This window comes from Callithrix jacchus, chromosome 17 (assembly GCF_049354715.1).
Source record: "Callithrix jacchus isolate 240 chromosome 17, calJac240_pri, whole genome shotgun sequence".
In the NCBI taxonomy this organism is placed as follows: Eukaryota; Metazoa; Chordata; class Mammalia; order Primates; family Cebidae; genus Callithrix; species Callithrix jacchus.
Window position 1 is genome coordinate 15,831,481 of NC_133518.1, and position 23,242 is coordinate 15,854,722.

At 39.9% G+C, this 23,242-nt stretch overlaps 1 protein-coding gene across 12 annotated transcripts in view; it reads left to right on the plus strand.

Annotated features, from left to right (window-relative positions):
• The window catches only part of TNIK (TRAF2 and NCK interacting kinase), a 416,471-nt gene that overhangs the window by 241,016 nt on the left and 152,213 nt on the right, over positions 1-23,242 (plus strand). For all 12 annotated transcript variants that reach the window (XR_013528405.1, XM_035278926.3, XM_035278927.3 and 9 more), the window contains exon 3: positions 9,452-9,508. Coding sequence is in view for 11 of the 12 variants with exons in the window: in XM_035278926.3 (XP_035134817.1) it covers positions 9,452-9,508 (57 nt within the window). In the remaining variant the exon portion in view is untranslated. The remainder of the gene's footprint in view (positions 1-9,451; positions 9,509-23,242) is intronic.

Genomic DNA, 23,242 nt, shown 5'->3' on the forward strand with positions numbered 1-23,242 from the left:
CTCCATCCCCCATGCTGGAGTACAGTGGCACAATCATAGCTCACTACAGCCTGGAACCCTCGGGCTCAAGCGATCCTCCCACCTCAGCTGAGTAGCTGGGACTACAGGTGCATGCCTCTAGGTCTGGCTAATTTTTTAATTTTTTTGTAGAGACAGTGTCTCACTATGATGCTCAGGCTGGTCTCAAGTTCCTGGCTGCAAGTGATTCTCCTGCCTTGGCCTCCCAAAGCAGTGGAATTATAGGCGTGAGCCACCACACTCAGCCTATATATGTTTTAGGCATAAAAAATTTTAGATATAATTTTAATAATGATGTATACATTGTATGTATGTATAAAAAACACACATTCTTACAGAGGAGAGATTCGGTTGGGAGTCCTCATTGTAGTCTTTTTTTTTTTCTTCTGTGGGAATCATTATGACTCCAATAAGTTGCTCACTAAATTTCATCTGTCACTGTGTTCCAGCTCAGATACAACTAAAGCCTATTGAAATTGATTTTTATGTCGGCAACAGAGCAGGGATTCAGTAAGAACCTGAAAGCTTCCCTTTCATTACTAGTCTTTTTCCCCCATATTACTTTAGATTTGGTGGGCCCTAATTATATTCCAGTCCTTTTCCTGCTGACATTTCTTTTGTTTTAATTAAAACTGCTGGAGGTTTGAGGACACTGTGGGAGAGGGTTTATTCATCAACAGCCCAAATAAAGAGCCAAATGGGTCCCCATTTGTGTTCCTGCCGCCCCAAGAATGATAGCTGGGAACACTGTGGTCCTTTGCCTTTGTTCTTTCTCACGACACCAGTGTGGTCCTTTTTCTTTCTGAACAGGAGACAGCTCCTGCTGCTGCTGCAGAAGTCTATTAAGTGACTGAGACAGCCCTGTGGGTGGACTGGCTTCCTATCGAAGTCACAGTGAAATGCAGTTTTGCCTTTTTCTTATGATTGTCATCTATTTTCCCCAACCCCCAGCCCATGTTGCCTGTGGTCCAAAGCCAACCCTGTCCACTCGCAATCACCTGGTAGTAAATCTCGAACAATAGGGGCCAGCTTCAGGTGCATTTGGCAAACTTGTGCAGGGCCAGGGGAGAGGATGTAATATATCCTCTTAATCTACAGCTGGGAGATGGGATATAGCGACCAATGGGTCTGATAGGCATCCTGAGGGGAAGACAGAGTTGCCTCATACAGTAGTCCTTAGAGAGGGTGCTATTGATCTGAAATCTTTAAAAATGAGTCCTCTTTCTCCAAGAACATTGCAGCATCCTGCCTCTAGTCAGTACCATGTCGGGAAAAGAGGGGCAGACGTGGAAGGATGGCGGCAGGGCAGTGTCTGGACCTGGCTTTTCTCTTGATGTATCTCTGTCTCCCTGACCCTTTCCTCTGGTAAGCTGCTGCGATTAGACATGCAGAATGCTAATGTCTCTAGCAAGCCTCCAGGGCCTATTTCAGTGACCTAGTTTTATTAGTTAACACTTGGAAAAGAAAACAAAAACAGAACTCCTTAAGCAATTCACTCACATCAAATCACATGGCTTTCCCCTCCAGTTATGATACTGTCAGCCATTCATACAGTCTTCTTTTCTCTTAAGCTTTCTGACATTAGTAAGTAGACATTTCCCCAAATTCTGTCAAGATTCTCCCAGGTGTAGCCCCTGATGGATCACAGGAATCTCTGTTCATTGTGATTTGTGGCAATTTACAAGGTTCACTAGGCCTAGAAACTTGATGTTTTCCTGTGTGATTTAGCACCTACCCTTTGCAAGATGCTGTCCTAGACAATACCAGAGGATTGAACAGGCTTAACGTGGAGTTGCTGCCTTTGAGGGGCTTTCTGCTCTAGTATGTAGAAGCCATGTACCTAGGGGACTGCATTGTAAGGGCATTGGGAACATAGGGGGCCCAGAGAAGAGAGAAGTGGGTTTACAGATTGCATCAAGAACCTTCTTTGTGTCTTCAGAGGGTTATTAACCTTTTTATTATGTTCATGTATTTAAAAATACTTTTTTCTGGATTCTTAGATTTCATGGATTACTAAAATCTCCTTGGGAAAAAAAATTGGGAACCAAGATAGGGTTATTAAAAGTTAGAAACATTTCATTAATGGGCATTTTAACACCAAAAATAAGAATCCTGCATAAGTTGAAAACCTCTTGTTTTCTAAAAGAAATCACTTATTTTTCATCTTTTACTGGAGTTGTGTGAAAAATTCACCTTGGACTGGTGTTCAGGTACCAGGGTTTGGAATGCTGTTTATCACCCCAGGTACCATTTTTGGCTCAGGAGATAGAGGAGGCTATTTGTTGGGTGGGAAGGAGTATGGGATATTTGGAGAGGCTGAAGAGTTGGCTGAATGTACATATTTGTCCCCATCTTTTGAGTTCCCACATCTAAGGGGGTTAGTCCTCCCAGAAATGAATGTGTGAAAGCCACAGATGAGGCTGGGCACGGTGGCTCATGCCTGCAATCCCAGCACTTTGGGAGGCCAAGGTAGGCAGATCACTTGAGGTCGGGAGTTCAAGTCCAGCCCGACCAACATGATGAAACCCCGTCTCTACTAAAAATACAAAACTTAGCTGGGTGTGATGGCGGGAACCTGTAATCCCAGCTACTTGGTAGACTGAGGCAGGAGAATCGCTTGAACTCAGGAGGCAGAGGTTGCAGTGAGCCAAGATGGTACCACTGCACTCCAATCTGACAACAGAGTAAGATTCCGTCTCAAAAAATAAAAGCAAGCCACAGATAGTGGTAATCCTGTGCTATAAATTAGATGAGAGCAGTGAGAGCTTTGGTTTTGTGCTCAATTTCTGGGTTGAGAGGAGGTTACTGGGAAGTGTGTTCTTGGCACAAGGCCTGGCCCAGAGGCTGGCTCGTCTGCTTTTCAGCTCTCATCACCCCTCAGCTTGTCTGCCTCGTCACTGCTGTCACTTCAGCTGTGCGTGCCTTTCCTGGGTACAGGCATTAGGCTCCCTGCCACGGAATCTGCATACATTAACTATTGTCTGCTAAAAATTGTGACTATTTGATTTTTTTTTCCCTTTGAGCATCCATTTTGATTTATAAACTGAGCCAAGCTGGCAGCCATGAAGACTGAAGAATCCTAGTTTCTAACAAAGAAAAATGAAACCCAGTCTCTTCTTCCCCACTTCACGTCTGTGAGCAAGTCTCAGCTTTTGGTCGGCCCACCCCAGAACAATCTTGAAAACAATCCATTTTCTGTCACTCAGAGGTGCCAAGCAAAGGAATTCACAGTGAGTGGTGTTGAGATGGAGAACAATTGCTTGGGCACCATCCTAAGTAGGTACCTTGTGTTACCTCTGCTGCAAGTCTGGGAGCCATGAAGCCTGGATCACAGTTCTGCAGATATGGAGAGCAGGGTTTTTAAGCCACCAATGAATGACACATGTAAGCCATGGAAACACAGTGGCTCCATTTAACCTGGGGACAACAGGAATATGGACATCGTGCCAAGTATTCTTTGTGAACATTCGTGTTACTTGACCATAAGGATCTTTGGAGTCTTTTCATAATGTCCTCTTGTCTGTCTCTTTGCCTCAAGACATATTGTATCAAAAAAAGGTAGCATTCCTAAAGATGTCCAGATAGATATTTTAACTGAGCTTTAGTCTTAACTGGGAGCGGAAAACCAGAGTTCACGTTTGTTCTCATCATGACAGCTCAGAAGTAAAGCTAAAACCAATTTCTGCTTTCTCTGTGATCTATGGAAAGGGATAGTGAGTTGGTCTCTTTGTAGAGTTTAAAAGAACTTCATCCACTTACATTCATCTTCCAGCTTTATAGTTATGAGCAAAATGATTATAATTCTGCTTACAACCTCACCCTATCTGGTCTTATGTACTTTGTGGCTGGGGAAATGGGGTAGGGGAGACTGGTGTAGACATGCGGCTGATACCAGGAACCCAAACGCAGCTCTAAAATTTCATGCCTTCATTCAGTCTGTTTTTCAGCAAATATTTGCTGAGTCCCTGCTGTGCAAAGCACTAGGAAGACACAAGGGAAATATATATCCAATCTATTCCCAAGTCCTCTTCATTTGACCTCTCAAATATCTCTGAATTCTGTCCATTCCCACATTCTCCACCACTTCTACCCTTCCAAGGATATCCTATCCAAGTTGCCATCGTCCTTCACCTGTCTCCAGGAGGGAGCATGACCTTGGGTGAGGTGGCTCTTTGTCTAAGGGCCATTCCCAGAGAGAGACCTAACTGAGAGTTGTCAGGTACTTCAGCCTGTACTTGAGAATCTTGGTGGTATACTGCAGCATCTATGATTGATAGATGACAGATAGATAGATAGATAGATAGATAGATAGATAGATAGATAGATAGATAGATGATAGATAGATAGAATGAATGAATGAATCAGAAAAGGTGAGACATAAAACAGCTGCCTTTACTACGTATTCTACATTCTGCTTTTTTCGTTTTGATCTGATTTATTTTCATAGTTCTGGTGATGCATGTTTTAAAAAAATCACGGTGCTGGCTGTGATCAGTGGGGTTGAGTTAAGATGCTCTGGGAACACAAAGGTGGAGTACTCATTTGCAATTAGGAAACTGAAGAAAACTTCCTCAGTAAAGTGGAGATTAAATCTAAGGTAAATACGAAAGAGAATGAGCCACTCTCTTCCTGTGTATGAGGCTCACTGGGCAGGAGGATGAAGATGGTGGGGAGAATGTCTACATTTTCAACAAAGATGGTTTGCTTGTGTGCTTTGCCAGAAACAAATGCATGTGGGTGACCTAGAAATGAAAGCACTCTGTCTTCCGGGCTAGCCTTAGGCTAGCAGCTGAGCAATCCTCTTGCTCTTCCTTAGAAAATAACAGTAACAGAGGTAAGGCTTATGTGACTATGAAAACACAACTATTGTCTTCTCTTGCATTCATTTTAGGGAGGAATTAAAGGAAAGGGTAGGGTACATATTAATAGTACTTGAGTGATTTAGATTTCAGCTGGATGTTGAATTATTTTACATAGAACGAGGATCAACATAGTTCATTACCTCAAAAGTGAGAAAGAAGAAGGGAAGAGGGGAGCAGAGTAGGTTCCTAAGTATGTCAGAGGACCAGGCTGAGCCATGCCCCCAGCACTGAGTGGCCCCAAGGCTCTGCCTCCCTTGTTTTGATGCCTTCCTCATTCCTTTCTGGTGGACAGGCTTTGTATGCTTTAGGACATTATCTGACATTAGGCTTGGGGTCCTTCCAGGATATCAGTTTTATTTTTCTAGATTTAGTGTGTTCACTAGCTTTTGCCATTATTGGTTATTTCAGCAGGAAAAAAACATTTCATCCTTTTATTAAAAAAATGACTCAGCAACTGCAATCTGACAGGACATTTTCTGTAATTTTTATGGAAATTTTTTTAAACTCTTTTGTCTTCTTTTAGTTTTTTCTTTTCAGAATTTAGTTTTTAGTTATTGGCTGCACATGTATTTTTGTTGTTGTTCATCCATTTGTTCATTTTAGAGATGGGATCTTGCTGTGTTTCTCAGGCGGGCCTCGAACTCCTGGACTTGAGCCATCCTTCTGCCTCAGCCTCCCAAGTAGCTGGGAGTACAGACAAGCAGCACGGCACCAGCTTGAAACATGTATTTTAGATCTAAGTCTACATGGTGTCTATATTTGTATTTTAAATTTCTCTTATAAGAGAAAATAAATTGGCATTGGGGGGTAATATTACATTTTCTCTTTAAAATTCAATTGTAATAACATCCCCTTTGTTGCACTGTCTCCAAATTTAAAACACAGTTAAAAATCCTATGCCACGCAGAGATGACTAGTTTGATATTCCACTCAAGTAAAGTAAAATATTAAAAGTTTGTTTTAAAATTATTTTAAAAGTTTGATGATAGAAATTTGTGATTTAGGAGCTGGATGGAAGAAGTAGGATAGAGGAGAAGGTGTCCTGAGTTTAGCTGTGAAAGTTTGCCTCATCTCTAAAAGGAGAGGATTGGATTAGGCTCTTAGGGGGTCTTCCTACCCAACTCATTTCTGATTTTGTAAAGTTGCCTCTTTATAAACTGTCTTACCATGACTGTGCCTCAGGTTCCTAGTGAGCTTTGGGTCGGCTGACTCGCTGCCATTCCCTCCACGTCTGCCTTCATCTAGACTGTAACTTGGCCCTATATGACAGGCAGCGCATGCTGGGCATGTTCCTTCATGGCCGTTTCCTGATCAACAAAGTGTGACAGCGTGGCATCCTTCATGCTCCAGAGCACGGGGATCCCTTTGCCTGGGAGTGATCTGAGGCCGCTCATTGTTCCACCTCCAGGATCTCATGTAGGCCCAAACTGCCGTTCCAAGGTGTAGTATTCAGTCATCTGTCAGACCCATTGAGAGCTGCTGTTTTAGCTTGGAAATTAAAGTCAAAATGGAAGAAACATAATGTTGTTTTCTTTTCCAGTATTAACTTCTGTCATTTTCCTAGTGGCTACCTTAAAAAAAAAAAAAAAAAATAGCAACAACAAAAACCGTGTATACTAAGTTTTTTTTAGAGCTGATATTTTATTTCGAACTGCCCACTGCCTGCATTTGTAACACGGATCACTTTTACCCCACTTCCTCTCTGGCCTTGGGCCAGTACCATGAGCTGCCTTAGCCCCAGGCTGCTAATGGAAAGGACTGGGCATTGAGGTGTCCTTGCAACAAATTATGCACTCAAAGAGGATTTGCTGCTTGGCAAGGGCTTGAAAATCTGTGCAAATTCTCTCAAACTGCCTGCTGGCAGACATGCCTCAGGGACTCCCTCGGGAATGAGGGGAATTTCAAGGCAGAGCAGACTAGAGTTGGGTGGTCAAGTCCCTGCTTGAACCAGGGGAGTTCCACTTAAGGTTTTATTTGGGAAACAGTAGTGCTGCAAATGGAGCCACAGGGGAAGGAAGGGAGAGAGGAAGGAAGACCAGAGAGGGAGAGGGACGTTGATCCTTTGAGGTCCTGCAATAATACACACAGGGACATGTAGAGGTGACGAGAGATCGACAGGGAGGTACAGAGTACTTTAATTGAATCTAGAAAGAGAGAGTACGTTCTGAGGAGTCAAGAAGGCAAAGGGCATCCCACAACAAGAAAACGCAGCATCTGAGAGGCAAGAAACAATACGGTACCTTTCCGGAAGTGCAGAGTTTGTTCTCAAGGTCCACAGAGTAAGAGCAGGTGGGAGCCTACCAAGGTGGTGTGGCAGAAAGGGGTCAGCTCCGGAGGGCACTGCAACATGCCCAGCAGTTGACTGTATCCTATTACAGGCACCATTAAAATAATTTCAAGGTAAATTAGCTAAATAATATAAGACAGAGCCTCTGTATTTGCCTACATTTCCCCTACCTGCTTTCAGTGCTTTACTAGATAAACGGCCATTATTTAAGGTATGATTTATAGCCATTACTTTAAAGTCCACTGTCGGTTGTACTGCTATGGATTCCTTTGCAGGGGTCATGATTATGGCATCACAGACTCAAAAGAGGAGGCGGTTGCTACCTCTTCCTTGTGCGAGACTGACTTACGCTTGCAGGAAAGGTAGCACTGCTGCTCTGCAGGAAAGTTTGTGTTCCTGGTTCTGTAGCAGTGGTGCTTCTCGACCTTGTGAAAACTAAATTTCTAAAAGCTCCTTGGGATGGAAAGAGTTGGTAGTGCTGATACCGCCCTCTGCACTAACCACTGAGCCCAGCCTCCCCACACTTTGTAGATGGGAAAATGAGGACTCAGACACGTCCCGAGGTCCTGGGCAGGGCCTGGACAAGAATCGGGCCTCTGGGATTGTGGTCCAGGCCTCTTTACAGGGTAACACGCCACCCCCTCCCTCGATTTCAGGAAAGTTGAAATAAGTGTGAGGGGCTGTGTCAGTGACAATTTGGATTACTGATCTACTGTCTCCTCTGTGTTCTTTCCTAAGCGAGGAGGAAAAAAAGGGCAGCAGAATGGGGGCCAAAAGCTGAAGGAAGCACCATGAGAATCAGAGTAAATAGATGTTTCAAGCTGAGATATGGGAGAAGAAAAGAAGACAGGCAGAATGGGCAGAAGTTAAAGGGTCAGAGGAGTGGGGAAAATTGGGGTGGTAAGGGAGAGAAGTAGCAGGAAAAGGTAAAAGCTTCAAGAGCATGAGGATATAGGAGCTCTCAATCACCAAATTGGCCCAATGATGTTTTCTACCAAAAAATTTTAAAAATTTGGTCCAACTAAACTAGCACATTTTCACCAACCTCAACTACTGAATCTGGATTGCACCAGGCCAGACACTTTTTCCACACCACAGTTACACATGCCTCCTTACCTGTTGTTAATTCGTGCACCTGCCACAGCATCTACAGGGTAGGCACTCACTATTCCAGGTACTGGAAATACGTTGATAAGACACAGTCCTTGCCCTTATGAAACATATAGTTTAGTAGGGAAAACAACATTTAAAATTAATTGGAAGGTGGGCGCACACATAAGTACAGCCTGTGTCACTGTCAAGTACTTTACATACATTATCTCACATCATTCTCCCTGCAATTCTATGCATTAGGTATTATTATTTCAAGTTTTGAGATGAGGAAACTGAGGCCTGGGAGGTTAAGGGACTTGCCTAAGGTCAGGCAGCTAGGATCTGAACCCAGCTGATCTTAGAAGCTACATTTTATTGCCTAATAGAAGTAAAACGTATTTTGGGAGCTATATATAAAATTCACGTAGAAGTCATCATAAGTAGGACCATCTTTGCTGTCATCTGAGAGTCACATGTAGACATTGTACTTTCTCGAGGAGCAAGCAAAGAGAAAATAGTTCTCTTCTGAGAGTGCCCATTGGCACACCCTACTCACTCCTGATTCTGCCGTGTGGTTGCTGCTTCATTGTGGTTCTAAAGACCAGAGGTGCCCACCTTGGGGAAGCAGTTGTAACGTTCAACACTGTCTCCTTGATCGCAAATTTGGATTGATTGCTGTCTCTTATTTTAGGCTCCCTTTTAAAATAAAGATAAGTGAACAATCTCAGATAAATGATAGCAGAATCATATCCAGCCAAAACCATTACAAGATATTTTAAGAATGAAGGAAACCAAAGTTTCTTCATCTACTGCATGTTTTCTAACAGAGATATTTGTGTATTCTCCACGCAGGCCTAGCTCCCCTTCCATGTAAGTCTTCCTCTCACATAAGCTCTTGTCAAATGCCTTGGAGAGGAGGTAGAACCAAATTGTTCAACACTGCCTTTTTTATTTAACTGGACACCCACTGTGAAAATAAACAAAGGGACTGGGGATGTTTTATGAAATAAACACAAAATATTTTACAAATAAAAATACCTATTTAACATGGTGTTTCTGTGCATGACTGTCTTTCTGTCTGCCCCCCTTGACGTAGCACAGCTCTGATCCAAGCAGTGTTTCTTTATGGTATGAATTGAATGCTACTATTGGTCATCAGAACTTCATCTTTTGTTATTTTTTTTCTTCACAGGGTCGTCATGTCAAAACGGGCCAGCTTGCAGCCATTAAGGTTATGGATGTCACAGGGGTAAGTATCTTTATCTTGCCATCTCAACAGCCATGCAGATGCTCCTTGACTTACCGTGGGGTCACATCCCGGTAGACTCATCATAAGTAGAAAATATCGTAGGTTGAAAGTGCATTTAACACAGATAACCTATTGAACATCACAGCTTAGCCTAGCCTACCTTAAACGTGCTCAGAACACTTACGGTAGCCTACAATTGGGCAACATCATCTGTCACAAAGCCTGGTTCATAATAAAATGTTGAATATCGCATGTAATTTGTTGAACACTACAGTGAAGGTAAAAAACAGAATGGTTGTACAGGTACTTGAAGTATGATTTCTACCAAATGCATGTCGATTTCACACCGCTGTCAGTAAAAAAAAATTGTAAGTTGAACCATTGTAAATCAGGGACCATCTGTATATTTGTAATAGAGAAGTTAAATGATTAAAAAAATTGTTTGCCTGAAAAATCATCTTCCTAAATAATCTCTCCCTACGTGTGGTTAACATAAGGAAGAGCATGCAGTAGCTGACTGAAGAGGCCATAGGTGCATCACTCTAATTACATATGATACCTACACACTGCCTTATATAGTTAGAGTTGAGTACTGTGTGCCAATAATTTACATAAACACAACTACAGATATTTGCATATGAATGCAGAACAAGGATTTGAAGGTATTAAATGAATAACACTGAGATTATACAGAAGAAATGAGTCTTAACTGTTTTCCCAAAGGTCTGCCTACCACTGGAGCAGACAGGAGCTTGGAGAGCTCTAAGATCTTGGTAGGATATTTAACATGAATATTTCCCAAAACAAAATATTACTGATCAAATAATCATGATAAACACAAATGCTTATCATTACAGAGCAACACGGAAACAAAATTTCTGCCTGGGTAATCAAAAGCAATCTAAGGAATAGATTTTATTTTAAATGCAATCTAATGTTTTTGATCCTTTTGCTAGGCCTGTTTAAAATATTTTAATGCCTTTTCAAGAGTGCACAGCAAAAACCAGACTTGAAAGGATTCACTGGACATCAAAGGCATGTTAATAATTTTCTGTTGTCCTGGGGATTTTTCTAAGATGTCTGTCTGCTGTACATGAAAGCTAAAAGACCAAAGTCTTCCATTCAGCCCGGAAGTTGATTATTCAATATAAGTAGACATAGAATGAATGGGTCACACAAAAGCATTAAGAACCAATATTCAAATAAGAAGGACACACAGTATGTCTGTATGTCAAAGTTCAACCCATACTTTTCGGGCTGTTTGTTTCCTTTGATAAGTGTATGTCATATGACAGTTATCTACCGTAATACTCATTTCATTAATTATTGTTTGTACCACATTGTACTGACTTCTGACTTTCTTTTTCTTATCATTGATCTAAATTCCTCTTTAATTCATATACATTTTTAATCAATAAAAAATTTTGTTCCTGTATGTTTACCATTAGATAAAGTACTAAATCTTTTTTTTTTTTTGTCTTAAATACATTATTTAAGTTTCAGGTATTATAAAATTCAAATATTTAGTCCCAATTAGTTTATTAAATTCATTTGGCCTTTACTAAATAATAAATTACATGTGTATTATGTTAATTTGGTTTAAGAAAACTCTAAATAACAGAGGATTAAGCGTAATAGAAGTGTCTTGCTCTCTCACGTTAAAGGAGTCTAAAGGTGGACAGCCCAGGAATGTATGTCAGCGGTGTGGTAGAGTGAAGGATGTTTTTATCTTTCTGCTCCATCATTCTAATGCATGGCCTCCACAGTTAAGGTTGCTTTATGCTTCAAGGTAGTTATGGGATTTCTGTTGATCACACGTTATGGCAGGCAAAAAATGGAGAGAAGGGGGAGCAGAAGGGTACAAAAGAGCCCCTTCCAGTGAAGTATTTTCTACTTCCATACAACATTGCTACTTACTTCTGCTTTCATTACATATATCTAGCTGCAAGGGAAGCTAGAAAATGTAGTCATTTATTCTACTAATGTGTCCAGTTACAAATCCAGATTCTATTAGTCAGAAATGAAGGGGGAGTGGATATTGGAATGGTCGATTAGCCGGCTCTGACACAAAAATTAAAATCAGATACTATCAGTCTCCACATAGAAATGCATTATAACTGTGTAAACATTTTACAAAGCTCAAACCACAGAACGAATTAGAATTTGTTGTGCAGTTCAGCTGAAGTCGTACTACTGTATTTCCCTTGGGTTGAATAGGATCTCTGCATAATGAGATGAGCTTGGCAGTTTAACACTTAATGGTCGTGGAAGGAGTCCAAGACATTCATGCTGTAGATTAAACTCTATTGTGTGGTTCTGAAGAACTACAGTTGAGAGTTCCACTGATGTCATTAATCTCAGTGCAAAAAACGTATATTGATGCTCAAAGTATGACTCTCAACAATTAAAACCTTACAAGTAGAACCACTAACTACTTGAGAACTACTGTTTCTATTGCTAGACTCCCTGCTTGGAATGGAAAGTTACACGGTTATTTGTCCCAGAATATGTATTTTCAATTTAAGGAGTGTCCGTTAGTCTTTCTAAACTGGGTGTCATTAGGCATCTAAGCCCTACAGAAGATAATTTGAAAGACTGTCTTCTTAATTCTCTCAAGGAGGGTACAGAGGCCATTTAACACGCATAAGAATGTCAATCCATTACACAGAGTGGATGCTTTAGAGTATCTAGGTTTAATTTTCTTAGGGAACTCCTGTTGAGGGGGGCTAGATAGTTTCTGAGATTCAGTCACATCATTGATGATTATTTACTGACTTAACAAAGGCAAACATGGATGCACATCAGGAAATGGTTTTCTAATTTTTGTGGTGTCTGATGTGGCATCAAGTGACTTGTATCGCCCCCGTACACATCATAGTCAACATAAGATTTTCTTTGTGAAACTCACGTGGTGCCTTTAGAAAACAATCTATTCTATTTTGCCATGTTGTCTTTTGTGTATTACAGAATGCTATAAAAGCTTCTTACCAATTATTATAATTGTACTTATAGCTGCTCTGTTAAAAACTGAAATGAATTCTCAAAGGTCATCTTTGTTAATTGTAAGATATGACCTACTGCAAAGTTACTATAGTTTACTGTTATGAAACTCATAAAGCCATAAGCTTGTAATCAATTTTTAAATTGTTTTTATTGTATATCACTTCCTTTTTTATATAAAATAACCATTGAGAGAACTGGACATAATGCTTATATTTTTCCATTTTTAGAGCAAATTTGCCAACATCTGCTTCAGAATTCATGCTTAAACTCAGAGTTGGCCTTGAAGATCTTCTGGTTCATGAAATCATTATGGAATTTCTCTATTTTGTCAGAGTCTGGGGTTTACCCCTCAGCTGGATTTTTGTACTCTAGAATGACCTATAGCATCTAGGAGGAGCTGGACCCTCCCAGGTAGTGTTTCTCAAAGTGGACCATCAGCATCAGTGGGCAGTAAGCACCCCTGAGGTACTAATGAGAAACAGAAATTCCTGGGCCTGATGTAGGATTTCTGGAGTAGCCTCAAAACCTGCCTTTTCTATAAACTTCTTGGAGTGTCACGCACATCAAAATGAGAGTACTATTTTTCTAGGGTCTTTTATTTACTTCTTTTGGGCCACCAAGTGTGAAGGAGCTATGGTTTTTTTTATTTTTGTTTTTGTTTTTGGGGTTTTTTGTTTTCCTTTGATAACCTTGTAAATAATCCCCATTTTCATTTGGACACAAATTTCTAGTGTAAAGTAGGCCCTTTACAATGATGCCCTGAAGTGCATATAGGACTGAATGAAATACTAATGTTGCAAGCTTTTCCCTTACAATGACTGGTTGTGATTACACTACTCAGGACGTTTGGGGTTGTAGTAACAAACCTCCATCCAAACTGAATGAAGCTGGAAAGGGAATTTACTGGCTTGTATGAATTAAAACAATCAAAAAAAAATAAACAAAAAATGCACAACCTCAGCAGGATGCAGAGCATCACCTAACATGATCAGGATTTTGTCTCTCTCCATCTGTGGGCTCTGCTTTCCTCCCAGCAGCAGCTGCAGGCTCATGTTTTCATTACCTCATTGCCACTCATCCCAGCAAAGGTGCCAGTCTAAATGTCAGTGGTCCAGCTTGGGCCATGTCCCCATCCCTGAGCCAATTTCTGACTCTCCAGTCCATGTCTGGGCTGGATGCCTGGCTCCAGAACCTACCACAGGGACAGAGAGTTGATTCGTCAAAGGAAAACCTGAGAGCTATTATAGAAAGGGTGGGAAAGATGCTATGACTATAATGTCATATATTATAGTGAGTGTGTTCAAAACTGATTTGGCCCTTCAGTAATGGGTTTCTCTAGTTACATCTTTTTATATTCCCATCAAAAATAATAATGATGGTAGCTAACACTGAATGAATGATTACTATGTGCCAGAACTCTTTAAAATACTTTCTATATATTAATTCATTTGATTCTCTCAGCAACTAACCAAGCAGGTTCCATAATTAGCCCCATTTTCGAGATGTGAAACCCAGGCATTTTAAGTATCTTGCTCAATATAGCATGGCTGTTAAAAGAAGGCGTGAATATTTCACCCTAAGCAATGTAACCCCATCCTTTAATTCTGTCCTCTTAACCACATTATCAGTCTTCAATTAATGTACTGTTTAATTTCATGTGGTTCTTTTTTCACTAATTTTATTCAACAAACATTAACTAAACATCTACTTAATGACAGGCACTGGAAATTTAAAGATGAAAAAAAATGGTCTTTTGCCTGCCCACAGCAACACAACCTTGCCCTAAATATTTTAAAATAAAGCTTATGCACGTGATAACAAGGCTATAGAATGTATAAATAATGTTACTTGGAAAGTTTGGTGGAACTGTGAGGAGACATTCCTCATGAGGAAACCCAGGTGGACACTGAGGTGAGGATGTTCCCAGCCAAGAATAAGCTGGTGCCAAGGCATGAGCCTGAGAGGGCATGTTCTGGAAGCTGCACATGGCTTGGTTTCGAGGTTCAAAGTGCCAAGAAGGGATTGATACAAGATAAATCTAGACACATTCGAGGAGGCCAGGTCATAAAGAAATTGAATACTGTGACAAGGAGTTTACAAGGTTTTTTAATTTTTAATTTTCTCAGAGAACACTTTGATCAAATAGTCTTAGGGAAAACCCCAATATGTAAAAGAGATGTAAGGAGGTTTGCTTTTTTCTTTTTCTTTTTTTTTAACAAAGGGTAGGAGACTGTAAGTCCTGGCTCCTTTCCTCAAACTACTACTAGAGCTAATTCAAGAGCCAGAAGCTGAACGGGAGAGTAGCATGGTAGGATTGATTGCTTGGAGGATTCATGCTAAGCCCCGCTGCACCGAATTCCTATTTCTGTCTTACTGAATTCCTGTAGGTGAAGCTTATAACCAGCCTCCATCTCTTTCTGAAGAGTAAGCAAGTGGTCTTCTCCCACTAGCAGACTGTTCTGCTCATCATTAAAGGGCTCAGTGAATGTTTGCTGAAATTGGACAAAAAGAAAAGAAAAGTCTTTTCATCTTGGGTCGTTTGGAAGAGGGGGACACATTGTCCCAAGTATATTTGATTCTTTCATCCCAAAGGGAGGCAGTTCAGTGGCGTAATTTAATAGTACACACATACTAATAATGTTATATAATAATAATAACAATAGCCACAGCCAAAAAAGGGGCTAATACCGATTATTATGTGCCAAGCATTGTTCTTAGTACTTAAAATGTATTAATTCAATCCTTAAAACAATGTCTCCTATTACATCTGTTTTACAAAGGAATTGACAGCACAGAGAACCCAAGAAACTTGCCCATGCCCCACCAATAATAAATGGCAGGGTCGAAATTCAAATGCAGCCAGTCAGGGTATACCCACACTCTTCACAGACATCCGACTATTGGATGAGAAATGAAGAGTATTGTGAGAGCATGGCCTTCAGATTCAGAGAGCTGGGCTTATATTCTACTGTCTCCTTACTGATTTTGACCTTGGGCAAATCCTTACTTTTCTGAGCCACAGTTTTTTTATCAGTTAATATTGTGAGCTTGTTTTGAGGCTTAAATGGGAGGTATGTCTTGTACCTGACACATAATAGGTCCTCAATACATGATTTTAATGGTTAGTGCCAGATAGATACATTGAATGACTAAATAAGACAGGCAATAGGAATGAAAAGAAGATTTTAGAGTGTGCATTAAAATCTTATAGTTGTATGTTTTGATGACACCTGATCTGTAAACTACACGCCATACCTGTGTTAGCTAATTGCTGATATGGGTAAATAGTCTGCACTCATCCTGCCTTTACCATCTTAGTTACAGAGTTGTTAGCCTTACCCTGAATAGTATGTAGCTATAAAAATGGCTTACTAGGGCAGGATCCAGGAAAGAAAGTAAAGCTAGATTCTAGAAGCTGAATCACAAGATTTTATTAATTCATTCACTTAAGAATGAATGAATGCACTGTGCTACGGAGTCATCCAGCGAACAAGGCAGACATGGGCACTATTTTTTGGAATCTTGTATTTCAGTGCAAGACATTTAGCAGTTAAACAATCACAGTAACAATTCTGATTAGCTTTGAAGGAGTATGCAGAGTATGAAGGGAGAATCTAAGAAGAAACTGACCTAGCAGGGTGGCCAATACATGATTTCTAAGAAAGTGACAGCTGTGTGAGATCTACAGGATGAGCAGACCATGGTTAGCCAGGTGAAGGTATAGAAGAGGTACACTTCCAGATTTGGGAGCTTGACCTTCAGGTAGGGTCCATAAAGCTTGGGGATTCCCACCTGAGGCTCCCCTGCCACAGAGGCCCTTCTGGACAGCTCTTCGGGACTTTTACTTTGGGGCTGTTTATGTGGATATCTTTAGCAGACAGAACAGTCTGATCAAGCACATGGTCAAAACTTTCAGCAGAGAAAAGATAAACAAATGGCTTTTTTGTCAGCATGTAGAACTTGGAAAGCTTCTAGGGTTCTAAAAATGAAAACTGAGCTGCCCACTCCAGGCACACTTTAGCATCTGTCCTCATCTTGCATACAGATTAGACCCCTTTTAGTGGCTTATATGTGTCTAGGTCTCTGCACATGTTCATGCATGCCGGGTGTAGGTCCTGGATGTTGGGCTTGTCATATGTGTATTCTCACATGTTAGAGATGTTGCTTAAGAGCAAAAAATAGGCCCGGGGGCTACTGTCTATACTTCTAAACGAACGAAGGTGAGAAGTAGTTGTTAAAAATATTTTTATATCATAATAGTTTGTATTCACTGGTGACTTTTTTTTGTGTGTACCTCAAAGCATTTGATCAAAAATATAATTAATTCCCTTCGCCCTCTAGTGGGGTGGAGGTGCCTGTAGATGAGAAAACTGGCACACAGAAATGGAGGTGTTTGGAATCACTGACTGGACTGTTCAAATTCTGAATTCCAACCAAGCTCCTCAGTAGTGGAACACAGGGTCTCCTTTTGCAGGTCCATCCCTTCCTTTCTGCTGCCAACATTTCCCACCTCACATTTATTCCCCTCTTTTGACTTTACTATGCCCTCTCTTGTTGAGCTCTGTGGCTCTTCTGTGACTTGACTTCCTCATCAATATTTTGGATTTCTATTTAATGACTTGGGAGTTTCAGCTTTTCTTTTTCTTTTTTTTCCTACTGATCCAAAATGTGGATAAATATATAAATATTATATATATATATATATATTTCTTACTGATCCAAAATGTCACCTTTATTATATATATATAATAATATATATATATATATATTTATATTATACACTAATAAAGGTGACATTTTGGAGCAGTAGGAAAAAAATATATAATATATATATTATGTAAGATATATAATATATAATAAAATATTTGATATGTATTATATATAATACATAATAAAATATATATAATGCATATAAAATAAAAATATATATTATTTATAATTATATATATTATGTATATATAATATATAATTATATATAAGAAATATATATATTTAATATATATTTTCTATTGCACTTTAGGTTCTGGGGTACATGTGAAGAACATGTAGGATTGTTGCATAGGTACATGGCAAAATGGTTTGCCGCCTCCATACCCATCACCTATATCTGACATTTCTCCCCACGTTGTCCCTCCCCAACTCTCTACCCCCTGCTGTCCCTCCCTTAGTCCCCCCCAACAGACCCCAGTGTGTGATTCTCCCCTCCCTGTGTCTGTGTGTTCTCATTGTTCAACACCCGCCGGTGAGTGAGAACATGCAGTGTTTGATTTTCTGTTCTTGTGTCAGTTTGCTGAGAATGATGGTTTCCAGGTTCATCCATGTCCCTACACTTCCTGGCCCTCTGACCCTGGGCATATTGCTTAACCTTCTCTATTCTTCATCCATAAATGTGGATAATGCCACTTCTCTCACAAAGTTAGTAAATATGTTAGTAGTTATTTAAGAGCGTTTCAGAACATGTCGAACATAGTATTCAGTACATATTGTTGTTGTTATTATTACCAGGTCTTTTGCAGACAATTTTTGGTTTTGTCTTTATGACACCGAAAGCTTCCGAAGTGGACAACATGCTACACAGCCTTGGCAAACGCTTTTTCTGCCAGGAAAATATTTCCCTCCCAGACATGCTCTTTTTTTCTTCCCAGCCGGGTAACTTTCACCTCGCCTTAAGAACTCAGCTCAAACTTGCGTTTCTTGAAGGTAATTAGATCAGCAACCACATACCTCTCATGAGAGTAATTTTGCATTTATCTGTGATTCTTCGATTCATATCTGTGGCTTCCACTAAACTGCAGTAAGCTTCATTGGGGCAGTACCTGAATCTGTTATGCCTATGGTAGTATGATTATATTATTGGCGTTTAGCATTATGATTAGGATATTGTAGGCACTTAGTAAATAATTCTTCTTTCTTCTTTACTCTTTTTTTCAACTGTTATTTTAGATTGGGGGGTACCTCTGCAGGTTTGATACTTCAGTATGTTGTGTGATGTTGAGATTTATGACAAATAATCCTATCACCCAGGTACTGACCATAGTACCCAACAGTCAGTTTTCAACTCTTGTCCACGTCCCTCCCCCTGTAGTAATTCATCTTTGTGTTCACCTGCACCCAATGCTTAGCTCCCATTCGCAAGTGAGAAATACAGGATTTGGTTTTCTGTTTTCGCATTAATTTGCTTAGGATAATAGCCTCCAGCTCAACCATGTTGCTGCAAAGGACATGATTCCATTTATTTTTATGGCTGCATAGTACTGCATGGTGTATGCATACCACATTTTCTTTATCCATTCCACCATTGATAGGCGCCAAGGTTGAGTCCACGTCTTTGCAATCGTGAATGGTGCTGCGGTGAACGTGAGAGTGCATGTATTTTTTTTGGCAGAATGATTTGTTTTCTCTTAGATATGTACATAGTAATGGAATTGCTGGATTGAGTAAATCATTCTTGAATGAATTGATTTAACTTAGAATTAAAATATATGGCAAATCCAAGTGCTGCCCGCGGAATGTCCTAGCAAAGTCCTATCAATGCTGCGATGAATAGATAGAGACTTAGACGACTCATTGAACCACTCTGAGTCTGTTTGTTTAAATCTGTTAGATGTAATAGGTTTATTACATCTAATTATTCAGTACAGTCTATTGTAATTATCTATTACAATCTATTAGATATAATAGATTTAAGGAAACAGATCCAAAGGTGTATAACTTGACCCTGAGATAATTTTAGGTGATTTACATGATTAATTCTCATTTAATTTTAAATATATTTTGACATTTAATAAACTGATTTAAAAAGCAGACCTCAAACTGTATGTTATAGACCAAGTTAGAACACACTGGAAAATGCCCGCCTCTTAATTCGTGCTGCTAGGTTACCCTATTCGTGTGCAGAATATCATTGACTGTGAAGATCCTGCTAAAATTTCAAGACATGCTCTTGACTATTTCAACTATTTATCTTAGGAAACGCAGATTTTTCTCCCTCCTATCGAACTGGAAAAAAAGAAAAAGAAAATTAATAAGATATTGGAGCTGATGTGTAACTTTAAATTTCTAATTTTGTATTCACGAGAACAACTTTTTTGTTGCCATGGACAATTGTATAAGTAGATACTGCATAGTTAAACAAATAAATGTTTACCGATTCAAAAAATTTGGTTTCTGTCAGCTATATATCAGCATCCTGAAAAAAAATCCTATTGCAGGGAGGGATTTCACTATTCCAAATTATTTTAGAAACTTTTTAAAAACTAGTTTCTAGTTTTATGATCCACTAGATCCTGGATCATAGTGATGATCCCTTCAAATTCTCATAGGCTGTGATTCTTTAATGATAACTCGTCTCCTACTTTTTCCCACATTCAGTCAATGCTGAAGGTAAGAATGATAGATAACACAAACGCCTGCTTCATGGCAACAGCTGCTGTGAAAGCAGAGCAGGTGGGCGGGAGCAGAGATGGTTCTAGCCAGTGTCCACACGTCTATGGAGTAGTGGTATTTATGCATCTGTACACCTTCTACTTCTCTCTAGACTTCATCCTGACCAGTCCCTTGGACTTGCTGTAGGAATTACGTGGTTTTATTCCTGTGCCACAGATTGAGTTAAATGTTGGGCAGACTTTATTACAGAGCATATTAACCAATATTAAATGTTTTATTCCATTTTTAAATCCTAGCATGTCATAGGCACTTAAAGTGTATTCCCTGTGTAATAAATGTACAACTTAAAATCCCTTCTTTATTTCTTCAAATCAATCCTAGGCAAATATCATTGTATGCTAACAAGCTCCTTTAATTGGAAGACTGAAGTCAGGGTTCTCTTCCGCCCTGGCTTAAGATGCTCTTAAATTCTTCCGATTAACAACTTTGGTTTTGGTCACCATGGATAATTGCCCATCATCTGACTAGTAGTTTTATCTCTAGAATTAAGAATACTGGCTTTGGAGTCAGGCAAATCTGGGCTGGAATCTGAGCTTTAACATTTAAAATATGAGTGAACTTGGGAAAGTTACTAACTTCTCTGAGACTCATTTTACTCATTTATAAAGTAGGACCCAGCTTCATAGAGCAGTTCTGAGTGCTCAGTAAGGTAGTTCATATGTAGACCCCGGTACACAGTAAACATTACATGAGGTTTTGGCTTTGGCTATTTATGTATATTTTTTATTGTACTTTAGATTCTGGGGTACATGTGCAGATCATGCAGGATTGTTGCATATGTACATACATGGCAATGTGGTTTGTTGCCTCCATCCTCCGGTCAACTATATCTGGCATTTTCCTCCATGTTATCCTTCCGCACCCTCCCCATGCCCCTGCTGTCCCTCCCCTGGTCCCCCCCAACAGACCCCAGTGTGTGATGCTCCCCATGTGTTTTCACTGTTCAATACCCACCTATTGGGTAATCACATGCAGTGTTTGATTTTCTGTTCTTGTGTCAGTTTGCTGAGGATGATGATTTCCAGATTCATCCATGTCCCTACAAAGGACACAAACTCATCATTTTTTATGGCTGCATAGTATTCCATAGTGTATATGTGCCACATTTTCCTTATCCAGTCTATCATTGATGGGCATTTGGGTTGATTCCAGGTCTTTGCTGTTGTAAACAGTGCCGCAATGAATATACGTGTACATATGTCTTCATAATAGAATGATTTATAAGCCTTTGGGTATATATCCAGTAATGGGATTGCTGGATCAAATGGAATTTCTATTTCTAGGTCTTTGAGGAATTGCCACACTGTCTTCCACAATGGTTGAACTAATTTACACTCCCACCAACAGTGTAAAATTGTATGACCACATGGTGACAATCATGTTGCTATCAGAGGTGGTCAGTGGCTTAAAAGTGGTTTCAAATGCAAGGAAATAGATAATTCCCATTGGAAGTATCTATTTCCTTGCGTTTGAAAACTGCCTATCTTCCCATGGTTTCTCATCTTCTGGAAAGCCAATCCCGGTTTCTCACGTGGGGGCCGAAGTATTCTCTGACAAGCAGTAGGAGAGGGCCAGTCTCAAAGCACAAGTGCTTTTTGGGCCTCTGCTCCATCACATTTGCTAATGTCCCCTTGGCCAAAGCAAGTCACGTGGCCAAGGCCAGGTTCAAGGAGAAGAGAAATGAACTCTACCTCGAGATGCAGGTAGGCCACATATCATGGCCATTTCCTTTTTCATTCTACCACAAATACTAAGCAATAAGTAGATCCTGTGATCTTGAGAAAAAATATCTTCTTTATATTAAAACTAAAGCTACATTTAGATAAGCACGTAATCATTTCTAAGCCCTGAGAAGTGGCTTACACAGGTGTTCTTATTCCTATTTATAGCTGAAAATGACTGACATTTGGAGAGTTTAAATGCTATGGCTGAGGTTAACATAATGAATATGACTGAATTTTGAAGTCTTCTGTTTTAAGTAATGCTTCTTCCTAGAGCACCAGACTTGGCTTATTGAAGTTACTTCTTTAGGTATGTGACAATTTGGTACCATGACTTTATTTTTCCACTATTGCCCAGTTTCTCAGAGAGTTTGATCCTTCTGCTTAATACTTAAGATTTAGAAATAGTACATTTACCAAATAGAGGATATTCCTCCTTTACAACCTTTTAGCTTAATTCTAGCCTCCATGACTCTCTTTGTCTCTTTGGAAAGCATTGTAACTCATCTCTGTTGATGGGCCGTATTGTGAGAGGCTGAACTCTATGGCATGGTTAAATGAGTTGTTCTCACTAGTGAGAGCCTTCCTTTCTATTTCCCTAATAACTTACTGCCATCTGTGCCCTAGAGTAAAAATCTGGATAAACAGTAGCCCTGAAGGCCTGCTAAATTGTATGCTCACTTACAAGGTTGTGTAAGATTAAGATCAAGGATTTATATTTCAGAACTACCTAACCATGACCCACAGTGGTTCCATAACTGTGTTTGGAAACGGTGCAGTTTAAACCTAAAATTCAAGTGACTTACATTTTTGCCCTTTACCCATTTATTTATTTTTTGCTTCGTTAGATTAGTAATAACATTTACTTTGTCGTACACTTTGTAACTCATATGCTTTAATTACCACAAAATGCTGGGACTTATAATATCTTTATCTCATTATAAATGAGAAAACTTAAGCTCCAAAAAGAGTGGCGACTTTTTTGAGATCCTGCAGCCAGAAAGGAATGGTGCCCAAACTCAGCATCAGCCCACCTTCATCTTTCTGATCCCACACTCAATGTATATGCTTTCCTTACGGTCATATTGCCTCAGTTTACCTTTGCAAAATGATGGAGAAGGTACTGACTTTATTCTGACCTCCAGTACTATTTATTTTGGATTTAATTACATAATGGCTTCTGCTTTTATTTAACCTATTTTATGAGTTCTTAGTTTCTTAATGACATGGTGAGCTTTTTATAGGCAGTGCCTCCCTCCCCTGTCTTTCCCACATCACTCACTATCCTGCTAAGAACACAGGAGGCCAGCGGTAAATACTTGTAAAAGCAGCCTGATTTCTCACTAAGAATGACTGACACTAAGACTGACAGGTTGTGGTTGGAAAGTGATCCGAGTCTCTTATTACCTCACGTAGTTGCCTTTTTAATGGAAGCAGCTGTCGATGCTGTGCTGCCCACAGAAACCCTCAGGTCGGTTTTCTCCCTTTCTATTGAGGCTTCCCCAAAGTACATCCACTCACATCCACAGTTATTTGACCCCACACAGCAAGTTGAAATAGCTAA